Genomic DNA, 17,470 nt, shown 5'->3' on the forward strand with positions numbered 1-17,470 from the left:
AGAAGAACACCTGAGCAGTTCACAGAAAATCTCACGATATTTACTATTTTGCAATACTTGATATATTGTATCACAATTCTCTACGAAACTTTAGAGCATATAGTTTTCTTGGTGTTTCAGTTTCACAGAATTTCACAACTAATATTCTACACCAAAGGTTTATTAACCCTATTCATTTGGTTATTGCGGCACCACGTGTAGTAATGAAGCAGAAACTAATAGGTCAAATTGGGGGCGAGTCTTATATCATAAGACCACATGACTCATTTATAACGAGAACACACCAGAAAACTAAACGCAGGCAAGAACTAGTGATGCCATGCCAGAGAATCTCTAGAGAGGTGAATACGCACTTAAAGTGAGTCCACAGTATAAATATATGGAACACATAAAGCACTTGAGCAAAATCTTGTTTTCTTGGGTTTATCTGCTTTAAATTGAACTGTTCTGTAAATGGGTTCAACAACCCTCTGGGCTGGAGAGCTACTAGTCTATAGCATTTCATCCCATTACACTTAATTTTACAAAACAGTTTTTTTTGCGTGGTCTGCCACGTAATGGCTTGAAAAATATCTGGCCCGCGGCCAAACTTAATTGCCCCTGCTTTAGAGTGTCTGTTTTAATAAAAATACCCATATTTGGTGCTACGTATCGATAATGTATTCCAAACGAAATCCATACAAAATATCGCAATATCAATATTTTGTTCCACCCCTACAGATAACCCTCTCTCTCTCTCTCTCTCTCTCTCTGTCTGTCTGTGCAGCTGACCTCCCTGCAGAAGTGTTTGTGTGACAGCGAGTGTGTGTGGCGCGGCTGCGAGCGGGACCTAGCTGCGCAGCTGCAGGAGGCGCGAGGCTGCGAGAAGAAGCTGCAGGACGAGGCGAGGAATCTGTCCCTGCGGGCGCAGACTGCGGCCTCCGCCTCCGCCCAGATCCAGCTGCAGCTGAGCGAGGCCGAGGGCCGGCTGGCCGCCACGGAGGCGGAGCTAACGCGCTCGGAGGCGGGGCGACGGGACCTGGAGTTCAGGCTGATCAGCCTGCAGTCGGCGCTCACTCGCACGCTGGGCATCAGCGCGGGGGGGCGGGCCAGCCGCGGACGCAGCCCTATAGGCTCCTCCCACTCCTCCTTAGCGTCCGGGGTGGTCCTGCGGAGGAGGAGCGTGTCCCCGCTGCGCTGCTCACTGTCGCCCCCTAAAGGTGAGGAATGTAGTAGGGACGCAACGGTTCACTTGCCATGATCATGCAGCTGAGAAAATTTTAATTAGTTTAATTAGCCCTCAAATCTTAATTAATTAGCACTGCAGTTATGAGTCTAATGTAGCTTAGAAATAGTTAAAAACATTAATATACCTCCAATTAGCACCAGAGTTACAAGTTCTGCAATTTTATACCCCACCAGTTAGCGCTAAAAGTATAAGGCTAATGCAGCTAGCAAGTAATGGAAGCCTATAAAGCTCCATGAACATCTGTATGACTTTTGAATGTGAATGATAATTGCATTTAATATAATTCTTTCTTTTTTTTCTCTCTCTCTGTCTCTTTCTCTCTCTCAGACCCGGTGGATAAATCCAGTCCTGATAACACTGTAGCATCTCGTCCTTTATCTCCAGAAAGAGGAGACACTCCTGTTCCTCTCCTTCTACCTGAACTCGACTCAGAATCAGTTCGTAACGGCCTCAGAGACTTCCTGCAGGAGCTCCGGGAGGCACAGAGAGAGAGGGTACGACACACACACACACACACACACACACACACCTTTAATAGATAAAATAAGGCAGAAACTGGAAGATTTTGTTATATTTTTATCCTAATTCTATTTTGTTTGTCGAAACAAGGTTTCTAAATATTAGAAGACATTTATTTAAAAGTAAACTTGTATTGGTATTTAAAGTAAATTGTACATTTATATATAAGTGTATGTGTGTGTGTGTGTGTGTGTGTATAAAGGATGAAGCTCGGACCCAATGTGGGGCTCTGCAGAGGGAACTGGAGGAGGTAACAGGAGAACGAGACTCCGCCCAGGACCGCCTCTCTCAGCTCCATAACACACTGCAGGAGTGTCAGGAAGGTAAATCACAAACACATTTAATGCTTTAAAGCTTTTTGGTTAATGTTAGCATTAGCAACACAGCTAACTGCTAATTGCGGCTAACGCATACTTACTACTGAACCTAATTCTAACTGATAAAAGGAAGCATCACATAAACAACAGCAGAGCAGACCGCATTAAACCAATCAGAGCCTTGCTTTATTTTTTTGCTCCACCTACTGTATAATCTAATTTATAGGGATAACAAGACATGTATAAAGTACTAAAGACCTAGACGTTCTCCACCACAAAAAGTTGTGCCAGTAGTTTTCAAAAAGTAGTTACTGAGGTGATTTTTGCTGTTGCTTGGCAACCACTGATATATAGTAATATAGGTAAAGGGAAACAACTGTGCATTATCAGTTACAGATGAAATCCAATCATATTGTGTGGGTGGAGCTTATTGCTGTATAGTAATAGATAGTTTTCAATACTGCATAGGACCTATTTATCAAAGCATTGACACACTAGATTTTTACTTATTTAGTATTATATATGCATAATTGTGCATAATTATATATATATGTGTGTGTGTGTGTGTGTGTGTGTGTGTGTGTTTTCCAACTTCCCACAACAATATACAAACTACACTAAACTACTCATCCACCATCACTTCAATAAATAATTAATTAGATAAATAATTCATACATTCTATGTGAAACAGAATTATTGAAATCCCCACAATTTCTGTTTGTTTTGTTAGTCCATATGCTTGTCTGTACTTGTGTTTATCTGTTTGTTTTGGTACATTTATGGAGGTCTATAATACTATTACATAATGCACAATTATGCATGCACACATACACACACACACACACACATACACATACACAAACTATGTGTACTTTATGTGTTCATTTATATTTTGGTTTAGTTATTATTGTTGGTATTGTTGTAATTATTACTATTATTATTATTATTATTATTACAATTATGTAAAACAAAGTGTGTGTGTGTGTGTGTGTGTAGGTAAGCGTGGTGTGGACAGCAGGTTGAGCTCCACTCAGGCGATGCTGCAGCAGCAGGAGGAGTGTGTGAGGAGAGGAGAGAGAGAGAGGAGAGCGCTCACTGAGAGAGTGAACGAGCTGGAGAGAACACTGCAGAACGCTGAGACAGAGCGCAAGCACCTGCAGGTACACACACACACACACACACACACACACACACACACAATTAACACACGAGAGTCCAAATATTTATTCAAAATTCTAATTTAATCAGCAGTTCATTCATGTTTTTTTGTCTTATTGTGATAAAAAATCACATGGCTGAAAATATATTTTTAAATTCTGATTTAGAACAATTTTATAGCTTGAATTTTAAAATTTTTACTGTAGAATTTTTTGTCAGAACTTGTTATATGGAACGCAATATATTTAATCAAAGCATTTAAAGCAAATTTGTTAAAAATGATTGTAACAGAGCAGTAGAAGCAAAAAATACACTTTTTAATGGAGCTGGTTTAGTTTTATCTCCAGCACTCCTACATTCTGTAAATAAGATCAGATTAACAAGCACATATTCACACACGCTGTCCTGTAGTGATGCTCTCAGGATGTTCAGTATATGTTATTTAGGGACTGTATGAGTTAAAGTGAAGGACAGAGTTGCGTAAAGAACTTTACACAGCTTTTAAAGGGCCTCTCACACAGACCTCACCATTGGCTGTGTTGGGTAAAACTCAGTATCGAACCTGTAGAAACACTTGCTACTAAATATAGAAGCATTGCTGTGAAAATTTGATTGCATTCAGAAATAAAAGCGTAAGTAAAGATGTAAAGTCAGGAAGTTGGATTATAAACCCTCCACATAAAGAGTGTGTGACCTCTCTCACACAGGAGCAGTGCAGTAAGCTGAGAGCGGGGGAGGTGCGATTGGAGGCGGAGAGGCGGAGACTGCGGGAAGCTCTGGAGGGGGCGGAGTCTCGGGCTACACGAGTGGAGCTGGGGAGGCGGAGCCTGGAGGGAGAGATCCAGCGTCTTCGAGTGTGTATTACTGAGCGAGAGACAGAGGCCCAGACTGCACAGGAACGACACGAAAGCATGCTCAAACAGGTACATTTTTGGTGTATTGCTATCTTGGCAAAGTAAAACACAGGTGCTCCACTGACTGAATACAACCCAGAGAGACATCAACAGTCAGACGTTCAGATCTTGGCAGTGCAGACACTCCATGCATGCTCAGCATGCGTACACCCCCACTTATTACACACACATGAACACGCAGCAGTGCACAAACCCAACTTTTACATCAAGAATAAACAGAATAAGTAAATGAGCTGCTGGAGCTCCTTCACAGCGTAAACCAGCAGCTCAGTTTCCTCTGCTGAGAAGCATTTGTTGGACACGTCCAGGTAGCTGCACCGTTAAAATAGCAATCCGCCAAAGACAGAGCTCACCTGGTTCTACTCTTAAAGGGAATGATGAGCAAGAGAAACACTGATTGTTTATTTTTAATGTAACGCCCAAAATTAACCACACCCATGATTAAGAGAGATTAAGAGAGTTAGTACATGCCTTTTGCGCTTTTTGAGCTGTCCAAGATGTACTTTTCCCATCGTTACGATAGTAAAGACACACTGACATGCCTTAAATCAAGCTGCACAGTGCACGGTTGACAAGTCGCCTGTAGATCATTAAAAGAGTACCCTGAGTGCTCAGACAAGACCTTTTATACCGTGTACAAAAATTCAACAACAGCTGTTTTGATTTTTCCATTAGTGAATTTCAATTTAGTTCCTCCCATTGTTAATTATAAGGAATAAAATCAGTGAAAATGTAGAGAAATGTTATTTTAATGCAGTTAAAGCATTAAAACATCAGCAATTTGTGGTATTAAATAATGTACATATTAATTTAAATTCATTTTGTGTGTGTGTGTGTGTATGTGTGTGTTAGGTGGTAGACGCTGAGTCTCGGGTGGCGGCTCTGCAGAGGGAGATGGACAGGCTGACGGCGGTGCTCTGTAAGGTGCAGGACGCTGAGTGTGTTCAGAGAGAGAAAGCTCAGACTGTTTCACTCACCCTGCAGGAGACCGCCGCCGCCCACAGCGCCACCCAGGGGCGACTCGCCACCCTGCAGAAGAGCCTGAGCACGGCCGAGCAGGACCGCAGACTGCTGCAGGTCAGAACATCAGTACAGTTCTTATTTCCTCAGTTATCATTCAGAACAAAGAAATTCCTGCTGGAGATTAATGTTGTTAGAACATCATAATAGATACTATTATTACTATAAATTCATACCGAGCTTGACCTTCAGATTGTAGACATTATTGTTCTGTATTCTAAGCTTCAGTTCTCTCAGTGGACTCAGTTTAAGACGGTCCAACAGGCGGAGGAATGCTGTCTTATCCTCATATTCTCAGATTTATTTAAACTCTGGATGGTTTGTTTGGTTTAGAGTGAGGGTGTTTAATACTGTGTGTCTCAGAGTGGTGGAAACTGAAATAACCATAAATATTCACAAAAATGTAAATAAACGATTTTAATAAATGTAGTTTTTAATGGAAGATTTCTGCTCATACAGAACTGTTTATATTAAATGTTAGAGACTGTGTGATATAGAGTGTGTTAGGGTGCATGCTGCACTGTGTGTGACAGTGTGTGTGTGTGTGTGTGTGTGTCCACAGGAGCGTGTGGATGAGCTGCGGGCGGCGCTGAGTGAGGGGAAACACACGGTGGCGTCTCTTACTGAGCGCGTGCAAACGCTGCAGTCTGAACTCTCACAAAGCCAACTGCGGAGAGAAGAACTCGAGACAGAGCTGTCCAACACACAGGAGGTGTGTGTGTGTCTGTGTTTAAGGCCCCTCCCATTCAGCCTACAGCAGTTTATAGCCCACCTATTCAGCCTACAGCAGTTTATAGCCCCACCCATTCAGCCTACAGCAGTTTATAGCCCACCTATTCAGCCTACAGCAGTTTATAGCCCCACCCATTCAGCCTACAGCAGTTTATAGCCCACCTATTCAGCCTACAGCAGTTTATAGCCCCACCCATTCAGCCTACAGCAGTTTATAGCCCCTCCCATTCAGCCTACAGCAGTTTATAGCCCCGCCCAATCAGCCTACAGCAGTTTATAGCCCCACCCATTCAGCCTACAGCAGTTTATAGCCACACACATTCAGCCTACAGCAGTTTATAGCCCCTCCCATTCAGCCTACAGCAGTTTATAGCCCCACCTATTCAGTCTACAGCAGTTTATAGCTCCACCCATTCAGCCTACAGCAGATTATAGCTCCACCCATTCAGTCTACAGCCGTTTATAGCCCCTCCCATTCAGCCTACAGCAGTTTATAGCCCCACCCATTCAGCCTACAGCAGTTTATAGCCCCTCCCATTCAGCCTACAGCAGTTTATAGCTCCACCCATTCAGCCCACAGCAGTTTATGGGCCCCCCTTAACTGTTTGTCTCTCTGCAGGCGCTGCGTCAGCGTAGCTCTGCCCTCTGTGAGGCTCAGCGCAGTCTGCAGGCGGTGCAGACGGAGCGGGCGAATGCAGAGGAGCGTCTGCGAGCGCTGCAGAGAGCCGTGGCCCTGCTGGAGACGGAGAAGAGGGATGCTGAGAGGCAGGCGGTGCGTCTGGAGAAAGACAAGAACGCACTCAGGAACACCCTGGATAAGGTCAGAAGGAACTTTCACGCAGCACAATTGATCAGTAAACTGGATTAATTCATCTGGATTAATCTGGATTTGGATCTATATATGTGGGATTACAATACCAGATCATTTGTACAACCCCAGAATGCTGACATATCATCCTCGTCCAATCCACCATGATCTGATACGTTAAAATAAGATATTAATGGAGAACTCTGGTGTAAAATGGACTCTTATTGTAGTAAAACATGATAAAAAACTCTTACCTTTGATGAATAGCACACCTCCGTTCTCCCACAGCGTTCTGAGATCCAAAAATTTTAACAGTTTGTCCAAACACCCTTCAGACTGGGAGATACGGGACATAATTTACCCTGATAAATCGCTTTTTACACCGTTATCCAGCTCAAAGTAGCTCCACACCTCCTTACTAGAATCCAGAGAGCTCCATGGACTTGTAGGTGTTTAAAAAAGGCCCATATTCAGGGAACATGCCAAAAGTCATGAGACAGCAACTAGTATAGAAATCAATGCAGGCTTTTAATACAAGTTCTTAATAACTAAGCTAAGCTAATTAGATAAATAAACTAAGCAATCACAAGGATATTTACCGTAGATGTGACTTTTTTTTTTGTCTGTGTGTGTGTGTGTGTGTGTGTGTGTGTGTGTGTGTGTGTGCGCCACAGGTGGAGCGTCAGAAGCTGAAGACGGAGGAGAGCAGCATGCGTCTGTCTGCAGAGAGAGGACGTCTGGATCTGTCTCTGAACACAGCAGAACAGGAGCTGCAGGACGCACAGAGACAGATATCACTGCTACAGGTACACACACACACACACACACATACACAAACACACACACTTGTGTTCGACAGTGGAAAGAGCACATCCTGTCTGTCCTCGGTGTTGTGTGTTCTCAGTGTTGTGACTCTGAAGGTGTGTGTGTGTGTGTGTGTTTACTTGCTGATCTGTTGGGAAGGACGAGTTGGTGTGTGTGAGGGAGAAGATAGCTGTGTGTCTGGTAAGTAACAGATTATACTCTGGTGTTAGTGGAGTTCAGAGGTACTCAGTCCTGTCGTCCAATCACATCCCTCGCTTCTGGTTAGCTGTTATTCAGTGAACTGAGGATGTAAATGCTGTAAAGTCTAGGAATGCACAAATAACACTTTTACCAGATTTTTTTAAGTATCTGCAGATGTAAAATACCAATACCAACTGTAATCATATTTTTCAGACTATAAGTTGGCATTAAAATCCTTTAATTTTTTTTTTAAATTGTCAGTGCATCTAATAATCCGGTGCTCCTTATGTATGAATTCTATCAGTCAGGTATTAAGGAGCAGTAAAGCAACTCCACTAAAGTACAGAGTTATAAAGGAGTTTCAGTTTAGTTCTCCAGCAGTATTAGCATAAGCTCTAGCTCTTTAGCCGTTCAGAGGTGAGTATTATCAGACTGTAGCCTGTTGCTAAACCTGGCTAGCACTGCTGGAGCAGCATTAGCATTAGTCATTAAGAGGGGAGTATGTTAGACACTAGCCTGCACTTTTACCGTATTAAAACAAGCTACGTGGGACAAACCCTGGCTTACTGGAACACTCAGGGTTCCTCAGTGTAGCGCTGTTGTGCTAATGCTCCAGCCTTAGTGCTGGAGAAATTTAGAAATCTAAGCTTACTGTAAATAAACTAAAGCACTTAACTCACCCAAATAAACAGGAGTTTTCAGGAGAGAAATCTGTGTAGATGCAAATCCAGTGCTTCTTTGACTTTGAAAGAAAGTATTTTTTTTATTACAGTTTTGTTTACTTAGCTTAGCTTTACTTAACTTAAAATCATTTCTGTGATCACATATATAATCAGTATTTGGCTGTTGAGGAGTAGGGACTGAGTATGACTGAAATAGCACTAGCTCTGTAGTGTGTCGTAGGACTTGTCCTGAAGGTGGCGCTGTAGTGCTGTAGCTCTGTATCTCCTGTCGGTTCAGTAAGAGTCAGAATCAGTGAGTCAGGCTGACTGGAGGATACCATGTGCAATGAAGGCTAATTAAAGGCAAAGCAAATAAAGGCTGGTGTGTTTTAGTGTGTGTGTGTGTGTGTGTGTGTGTGTGTGTGTATTGGGGGCATGGGGACTGGACTGGATTAGTATATGGAATCACTCTGGCCTTGAGAAACATATGCTTTCAGTTAGAATCAGAAAACACACCAACACACACTCCGCTCTCCGGTTTGGACGTATTTGGACATATTATAATTTATACTGACAGTAGAAACAGTTTTTAGGACATATTATAATTTCAGCTTTAGTGGGCGGGGATAAACTGCTGTAGGCTGCTGAACAGACAGATGTATTCAGATATGTTTTTTATTTGTGACATCAGTAAAACAATAACCCTGAACACAATAGATCCCTGTCTACATTGTTATTTTGAGGGCATTGTGCGGTGTTATGTGTTTGTTTGCTCGCGCTGCTCTAGAACACCGTGCACTGCTAATATATGACAGACAAACTCTGTTGGACATTGTATCACATGTGGAATATGTAAATGTAACACTTATTTAATATTTATATATTTAGTATATATTTAATCAATAGAACACGAGAGGGAGTGTGTTATCACGAATAACATCACGGATGATTCAGTCGTTTTTTTTACAAAATGATGAAAATAAATCAAAGAACTTTAAGAAATTCAGAATGAATATGCTTTAATATGGACTGAGCCTTCCGCCAAAAAGTAGTTCCACAACAACTGTAACAGAACTGAAACTGAACTACAAAACGGCGCTTGGTTCATACAGACTAACACCACGAAAGATAGCTCAAAATTAAAATTGGGAATAAGTGAAGATGGTAACGTTAGGAGCGTGAAATAACGCTAATACTCTCCTCTCCTGCTCCGTGGAGTCGTCTTCAGGTGAACGCTGCGCATTTTTGAGCATTTCTGCTTGTTTTGCTGGGTGGTGTTGGTTTTAGCTAGCCGGCAGGACTGTGGTTAGGTTAGCGTAGCTTGCTGTAGCTCAGCATTAGCTTAGCTTAGCTTAGCCTGGCTGGTTAGCGTTCTGGCTTTCAGACGCCAATAACCGAGCAATTTTCTTTCCCTTTTTTCCACAAAAGACAAGTGAGCGCTGCGGGCTGCGGGCCAGCATGCCGCGGCTGAGCGCTAGCCTGTGCTAAGCTAACGCCGCTGCGGGTGTCCTGTGTGTATTCGCCGTTACTCAGCAACACGTCGGCGGAGTGATACAGGTTTAGAGTGGGAAGGCTAGAACACTTCTCAACCAATCAGATTGTGAGGTCGGAACTAACTGTTGTATAATATAGTATATATTTCTTGCTTTATATTATTTTTCTACGTTATGTGGTATACTTGACGAGGAGCAAAGAACGAATTTCATTGTATAAGGAAACTTGTTTCCTTACTGCGCAGATGACAATATATGTGGGCCAATATACATTGTAATTCTCATTACTAAGCAACAGACAGTGGAACAGGATTGCTCAAAAGTTCATTAATAGTTACAACCCTTCAGGACTTCCCATATTTTCCCATGCAGTCTTTTAATGGAAGGTTTATGTCTATAAAAATCTTCAAACGCTGCTCAGAAACCTGATATAAACATTTAATATATTTTTAAGTGTGTATTAAAGGGCCAATACTACAAAAACTGAACTTATATGTTGATGTCTAATTCTTACACACATATCGCACAGGTTAATGCGTCATTCTTTAGCTTCCATGGGACATGAAAAAAGTCATGAGACACGATACTAGAACTGCTAGAAAAACTGCTAGTAAACTAAAAGCTCTCTACTATGTATAGTGCAATTTGTACAGTTTGTACATATTTTCACATATAGTTTCATACACTGGTTGGACAATGAAACACCTGTCACTTTAGTGTGGGATTTTAGGTTTCATGGTTAAATTGGAGCAGCCTGGTGTTCAATCTTCATTAATTGCACATTGCACCAGTAAGAGCAGAGTGTGAAGGTTCAATTAGCAGGGTAAGAGCACAGTTCTGCTCTAAATATTGCAATGCACACTATAAAATTATGGGTGACATACCAGAGTTCAAAAGAGGACAAATTGTTGGTGCACGTCTTGCTGGAGCATCTGTGACCAAGACAGCGAGTCTTTGTGATGCATCAAGAGCCACGGTATCCAGGGTAATGTCAGCATACCACCAAGAAGGACCGACCACATCCAACAGGATTAACTGTGGACGCTGTAAGAGGAAGCTGTCTGAAAGGGATGTTCGGGTGCTAACCCGGATTGTATCCAAAAAACATAAAACCACGGCTGATCAAATCACGCAGAATTCAATGTGCACCTCAACTCTCCTGTTTCCACCAGAACTGTCCGTCACCACAATAAATTATTGTGGTCTAAAACCAGGTGTTTCAGTTTCATTGTATAACCTCTGTATATGGCCTGTAGATGTGGATGGGTGGATATAAACGGTTATGGATGGGAATAGGGATAGATTAAGATGGTATGACTCTACTTTATGTATAGCACAATATTAATGAGAGAGTATACAACAGTTTGTACAGTTTCCACATATACCATAGTTATATATATATATATGGCCTGTATGGACTACTAGACATTAAAATATAAAGAGTTCAGTTTTATAGTATTGGCCCTTTAAAACATCTCAGATATTTTAAATGTTTATATCAGGTTTCAGAAATTGAAAAGCAGGTTGGCTGGTGTTTGGGCCTCATGCTGTGAGCTGTTGTTTATAACCCTGAGCTCTGTAGCATAGCTGACTCATGGGTTCCCTCATCCCGTGTGTGTGTGTGAGTGTGTGTGTGTGTGTGTGTGTGTGTGTAGTTGCAGGCTCGAATGCTCTGATGCTGATGTTTAGATGTTGTTCAGAGTCTTTTTTTTTCTCCACACCTGTATTTATTTACACTGGACTCCCATTTGTGTGTGTTGTGTGAGTGTGTGTGTAGAGTTGATTGTGGATGGTTCCTCAGTCTGTATGTTTGTTTTACAGGCCTAGAATATTAAAAAAGTAGTGTTACATAAATGTGTGTGTATATATTTACACATACAGCTCTGGAAAAAAAATAAGAGACCACCTAAAAATGATGAGTTTCTTTCATTTTACCAAATTTAAATCCTCTGGAATATAATCAAGAGGAAGATGGATGATCACAAACCATCAAACCACCAAACTGAACTGCTTGAATTTTTACACCAGGAGTAAAGCAGCATAAAGTTATCCAAAAGCAGTGTGTAAGACTGGTGGAGGAGAACATGATGCCAAGATGCATAAAAAAATTGTGATTAAAAAACAACCAGGGTTATTCCACCAAATATAGATTTCTGAACTCTTAAAACTTTATGAATATGAACTTGTTTTTTCTTTGCATTATTTGAGGTCTGAAAGCTCTGCATCTTTTTTTGTTATTTCAGCCATTTCTCATTTTCTGCAAATAAATGCTTTTAATATTATACAATATTTTTATTTAGTTGTCTGTAGTTTAGAGAATAAAACATCAATGTTTGTTTTACTCAAATATAACCCTATAAATTGCAAAATCAGAGAAACTGATTCAGAAACTGAATTGGTCTCTTATTTTTTTCCAGAGCTGTATGATATTGAGTGTATGTATAAATTGTGTTGTTGTGTTTTAATGTGATTTCCAGGCTCAGCTTGTGGAGATGGAAGCGTCTCACACTGCGAGCGAGCAGTCGGCCCGTCAGCGTGATGATGCTCAGAGGGAGGTGGAGCGACTGAGAGCCAATCAGAGAGAAGCAGAGAGAACGCTGGCAGCTCGAGAGAGAGCTCACAGACAGAGAGTGAAGGGGCTGGAGGAGCAGGTACTGAACATGGAGGACAGGTGGAAGTGGATAGAAATGTGTAGGAACAGATGGGGATGAGTATGGGTGAATATGACTGACTGGGTATGGAAATGAGTGGGGATGGATGGAGTAGTGGGTATAGATGCTGTGGCATGGAAAAACTTTGGGCACCCCTGATCATTTTTAAGATTTTCCTTTATAATTCATTAGTTGTTCAGATCAGCAATTTCAGTTAAATATATCATATAGCAGATGAACACAGTGAGATTTGAGAAGTAAAATGAAGTTTATAAGATTTACAAAAAGCGTGCAATAATTCTTTAAACTAATATTAGGCAGGTGCAAAAATTTGAGAACCCCAACAGAAAAATGACATCAATATTTAGTATTAGATCCTCCTTTTGCAGAAACTTATAGCTTCCAATGAGAGTCATTCTTAGATCATTCTTCTTTACAAAACATTTAAATCATCTCCAGTTCTGTCAGGTTTAATGGTTACTGATCATGAACAGCTGCTTTAAATCACACCATAGATTCATAGTAATATTCAGGTCTGGGGACTGAGATGATCTGAGATGATCTGAGATGACCATTCCAGAACGTTGTACTTGTTCCTCTAAAGCATGAAAGCTTTAGTAGATTTAGAGCAGTGTTTAGTGTTTAGTGTTTATTGTTTAGGGTTGTTGTCTTGTTGAAGTATCCAACCCCGGCGCAGCTTTAACTTCAACTTTCTCACTGATTCTTCAACATTGTTCTAAAGAATCTGCTGATATTGACTGGAATCCATGAGACCTTCAACTTTAACAAGATTCCCAGTACCTGCAGGGGGTGTATTTCAGGTTCTGTGAATCAGGTTTAGAGCTGCATGTGTTTTTCTCTAATTAATTAAAAAGTTGCCATTGGCATAAAACTCTGAAACAACAGTACACACCAATGTGTGTCTCATTATTGTGGCACTGGTTGCCTGGAGACGTGTGTGTGTGTGTGTGTGTGTGTGTGTGTGTTTATTTATGGGTAACAGAGCTGAGTCATTGTTGAGCTCAGCTTATAAACCAGCTAAAATAATGGATTTGTATTTACAGGCAGTTTTATGAAAATAACATGAAGTTATTCAGTGTGTGTGTGTGTGTGTGTGTGTGTGTGTGCAGGTGTCTACACTAAAGGAGCAGCTGCAGCACGAGTTGCGGCGCAGGCAGCCGTCTCTGACCCCCATGTCCATGAGCAACTGACCTCAGACCAGCCAACACCAATAAACTCTGAAGTCCTCCCTGATACAGGACTCCTGAACAGCTGATTTCAGATCAGCGCACATCATTTTTAAAGCACAGTGTCAAATCTACAGCAATCTACAGCAAACCTCCATCTTCAGGAAGCTTAAAAACCTGTTTAATGTATTGAAATGTATAAAAAAGACCAATTTCAGCTGTTTTCAGGACCAAAGTGATGCATATATATATATATATATATATATATATATATATATATATATATATATATATATATATATATATACACAGATATTTCAGCATGTAATCTCACACCACTGTAGTGTACAAACACACACACCTGATGAGGTGAGGATCAGCCTCTTATTCCAAAAAGCCATGCAGATGAATGTGAAATATATACACAGTGTTTCTGCAGAAAAGCAGGAATTCAGGAGTAGGAGTAGTTTAATAATGTGAAATTATTAACATGAATTATTTTAAAAACACAGGGAAAAAACAGGGAATTTACGAGGGAAAATTTTGTAAAATGAAGCAGACACTAACACAAAATATATTTTATTTTCTGTTATTTTGTTGTTTACATTTTTAGAAAGATGAAGTTATTTTTTAAATATTGGATTAAACCAATGGAGACATGTGTTTATTACTCTGTACACCGACTGTAAGGTCATTAATGTATTGTTATATAACATCTGTAGCTGATTCCAGTGTAACAGTTTATTAATAGATTAATGTGATTTATATCCTGTTCACACTGACCAAGCAGTGAACCACCAACACTAACAAGCCTCATTCTGAGAAACTATAAAACCAAACCAATATGAATTAACAACAAAAATCTCCAATAAATTCCAGCATTCTGAACCCTCAGACAATAAAAATGAACATTTTTGACTATTAATTTTTTTAATACTAGTGTTAATTTTTTGATAATTGTTAATAAAGGGTGTTTTACATGCACTCAATCATTGAATAATGATTCTGCAGTTATCAGATCATTTAAGTGATCAGTAAACAGCATTCTCCGATTTCTTATAAAAGATTGAGTGTGTTCACAATCTCAAATATCTGATCATAGTCAGATTTCTGATTTCTGATTATATAATTGGATTTTTTTTTTCTTTTTTATCCATTATAGAGTATGGAAGCCCATTCCCGCCACCTAAAAAAAAAAATTACTATTATTAAGTAAACTGCTATCTCAATATTTTGAGATACGAAGTCAAAATTTTGAGATACTATCTCAATATTTTGAGATACCTAAGTCATAATTTTGAGATACTATCTCAATATTTTGAGATACTAAGTCAATATTTTGAGATACTATCTCAATATTTTGAGATACTATCTCAATATTTTGAGATACTAAGTCAATATTTTGAGATACTATCTCAATATTTTGAGATACTAAGTCAATATTTTGAGATACTATCTCAATATTTTGAGATACTATCTCAATATTTTGAGATACTAAGTCAATATTTTGAGATACTAATAGGCTGTACAGCTGTGACTTAGTATCTCAAAATATTGACTTAGTATCTCAAAATATTGAGATAGCAATTTACTTAATAATAATAAAAAATAAAAAAAAATAGCTGGAGGATTTTTATTTTTTAGGTGGCGGGAATGGGCTTCCATAATAGAGAGCTGGATTTTATCAGCACATTTATTTCAGCATGCTTACCGTATTTTTCAGACATTGCATTAAGTGACACTAGTTAGGATGCCTACATTGAAGGGAGCAGGGGTGTCACCATGTTTCCCTTCTAATAGGGAAGCTGGGAGAAGCGCTAAGTAAACAAAACTGTAATTCTTAAAAAAAAAAGAAAATAAAAAAATGAGTTCCGGATGTTAATCTACACAGAATTCTCTCCTGAAAACTGTTTATGTGGGTGAGTAAAGCACTTCTGTTTATTTACAGTAAGCTTAGATTTTCAATATTTTGTCTAAGGGTAAGTTTTCAGTGAAGTTTCCCCAGCACTAAGGCTAAGTGCAGCAGCGTTAGCATCAGCCGCTAACCGCAGCGCTAGCGGGATGTAAATGCCGCCCGATAGCCTTATACTGAGAAATCCTGAGTGTTGCAGTAACCCAGAGAACTATCAGCTAGCGGTTCATCACAGTAAACACAGTAAACATGTAGAATTAAGTCCAATATACTTATTTCTTAACTGTGAAAGAGCTAGCGCTGCTGTTAGCAGCTAATGCTATTGCTTATAACGCTTATAATGCTTATAATGCTGTTAGCAGCTAATGCTATTGCTTATAACGCTGTACTACTCCGACTGGTAGAATTCATGCATAAGGCGCACTGATGATTTTTGGGAAAATTAAAGGATTTTAAGTACGCCTTATAGTCTGAAAAATACAGTTGGTTTATGTCATGTGCCACTGAGAGATTATTGGCTGGTTCCTAAGTAAAAATCTGAGTATTGCCTGAGTTTTACCCATATCTGATAGCCCAAGTGCTTATCAAACCATGCCAATCGAATTATTGGCAAAATCTTGTAATAGTGATGTAGCTCACAGTTCACCAGCTCGTGGGGGTTTGTAGAATTACCTGGTCAGTGTGATGGGGTTTACTGTACATTAAAACACTCCATTTTTACTGTTTGTTACTCTCTGTTAATGGAAAACTGTTTTGGTTTTGTGGGCAAAGATTAGGTTGGAAGCCAATCTCTGTGAGTTTTGTTTGAATATAAAAGACAAAAAAAAAAACATTCTGAGTCCTTGTTTTTCCTGCAGCTGTTATACATAAAAACATTATTTAAAAAAAAACACTAATTCCAGTGGAGATGTTAATTTTAGCTGGTTGCTATTCTGTTTTCTTCTGCAGGCTCCACACACACTACAGCTTAACTGCTGCTGTAGTCTTTCCCATTATTTAATCCAGCAATACACAGTCTGCAAGTTCTGTAACTTCTGTCTGAATATATAATATAAAATACACTTTTTAAAGTTCTTCTTACAGCTGTCAATGTGTTGATGTTACTTTTAGCTATTCGCCATTCTGTTTTCTTCTGCAGGCTCCACACACTACAGTTTTACTGCTGCTGTAGTCTTTACCATCATTTAATCAAGCAATACACGGACTGCAAGTTCTGTAAGTTCTGTTTGAATACAAAAGACACTTTCAAGTTCTTCTTACAGCTTTTATACGTAATACCTTTATTTAAAAAAAATACATTCATTGAGTTTAGGTATAAGCTTTAAGTGTCGATGTTACTTTTAGCTGGTCGCTATTCTGTTCTCCTCTGCAGGCTCCAAACACTACAGTTTTACTGCTGCTGTAGTCTTTCCCATTACATTTGCAAGTTCTTCTTACAGCTGTTATACATAATACCTTTATTTAAAAACACATTTATTTAAAAAATCACACTAATTCCAGTTTTGAAGTAAATGGAGATGTTAGTTTTAGTTGGTCACTGTTCTGTTCTTATCTGCAGGCTCCACACACTACAGTTTTACTGCTGCTGTAGTCTTTCCCATCATTTAATCAAGCGATACACAGACTGCAAGTTCTGTAACTTCTGATTAAATATATGAGACTTTTTTTAGTTCTTCTTACAGCTGCTATGCTTAATACCTTTTTTTAAAGAAACACACAAATTGAGTTTAAGTAATGGCCATTCTGCTATTCTATTCTCTGCAGGCTCCACACACTACAGTTTTACTGCTGCTGTAGTCTTTCCCACTATTTAATCAAGCAATACACGGACTGTAAGTTCTGTAACTTCTGTTTGACTATAAAA

General features: G+C 39.7%; 1 protein-coding gene across 5 annotated transcripts in view; it reads left to right on the top strand.

Moving 5' to 3' along the window:
* Positions 1-14,619, top strand: part of LOC103031018 (rootletin) — a 41,105-nt gene extending 26,486 nt beyond the window's left edge. For 4 of the 5 annotated variants that reach the window (XM_049471478.1, XM_049471479.1, XM_049471475.1 and 1 more), the window contains exons 27-38: positions 767-1,199; positions 1,556-1,722; positions 1,950-2,070; positions 3,061-3,224; positions 3,930-4,145; positions 4,989-5,213; positions 5,719-5,868; positions 6,508-6,708; positions 7,371-7,502; positions 7,660-7,701; positions 12,334-12,507; positions 13,638-14,619. In XM_049471478.1, the coding sequence (XP_049327435.1) occupies positions 767-1,199; positions 1,556-1,722; positions 1,950-2,070; positions 3,061-3,224; positions 3,930-4,145; positions 4,989-5,213; positions 5,719-5,868; positions 6,508-6,708; positions 7,371-7,502; positions 7,660-7,701; positions 12,334-12,507; positions 13,638-13,718 (2,106 nt within the window). In that variant the 3' untranslated portion in view covers positions 13,719-14,619. The remainder of the gene's footprint in view (positions 1-766; positions 1,200-1,555; positions 1,723-1,949; positions 2,071-3,060; positions 3,225-3,929; positions 4,146-4,988; positions 5,214-5,718; positions 5,869-6,507; positions 6,709-7,370; positions 7,503-7,659; positions 7,702-12,333; positions 12,508-13,637) is intronic. The other variant, XM_049471477.1, reaches the window with a different exon arrangement.
* The last annotated feature ends 2,851 nt before the right edge of the window (positions 14,620-17,470 follow it).

This window comes from Astyanax mexicanus, chromosome 24, assembly GCF_023375975.1.
Source record: "Astyanax mexicanus isolate ESR-SI-001 chromosome 24, AstMex3_surface, whole genome shotgun sequence".
NCBI lineage: Eukaryota > Metazoa > Chordata > Actinopteri > Characiformes > Acestrorhamphidae > Astyanax > Astyanax mexicanus.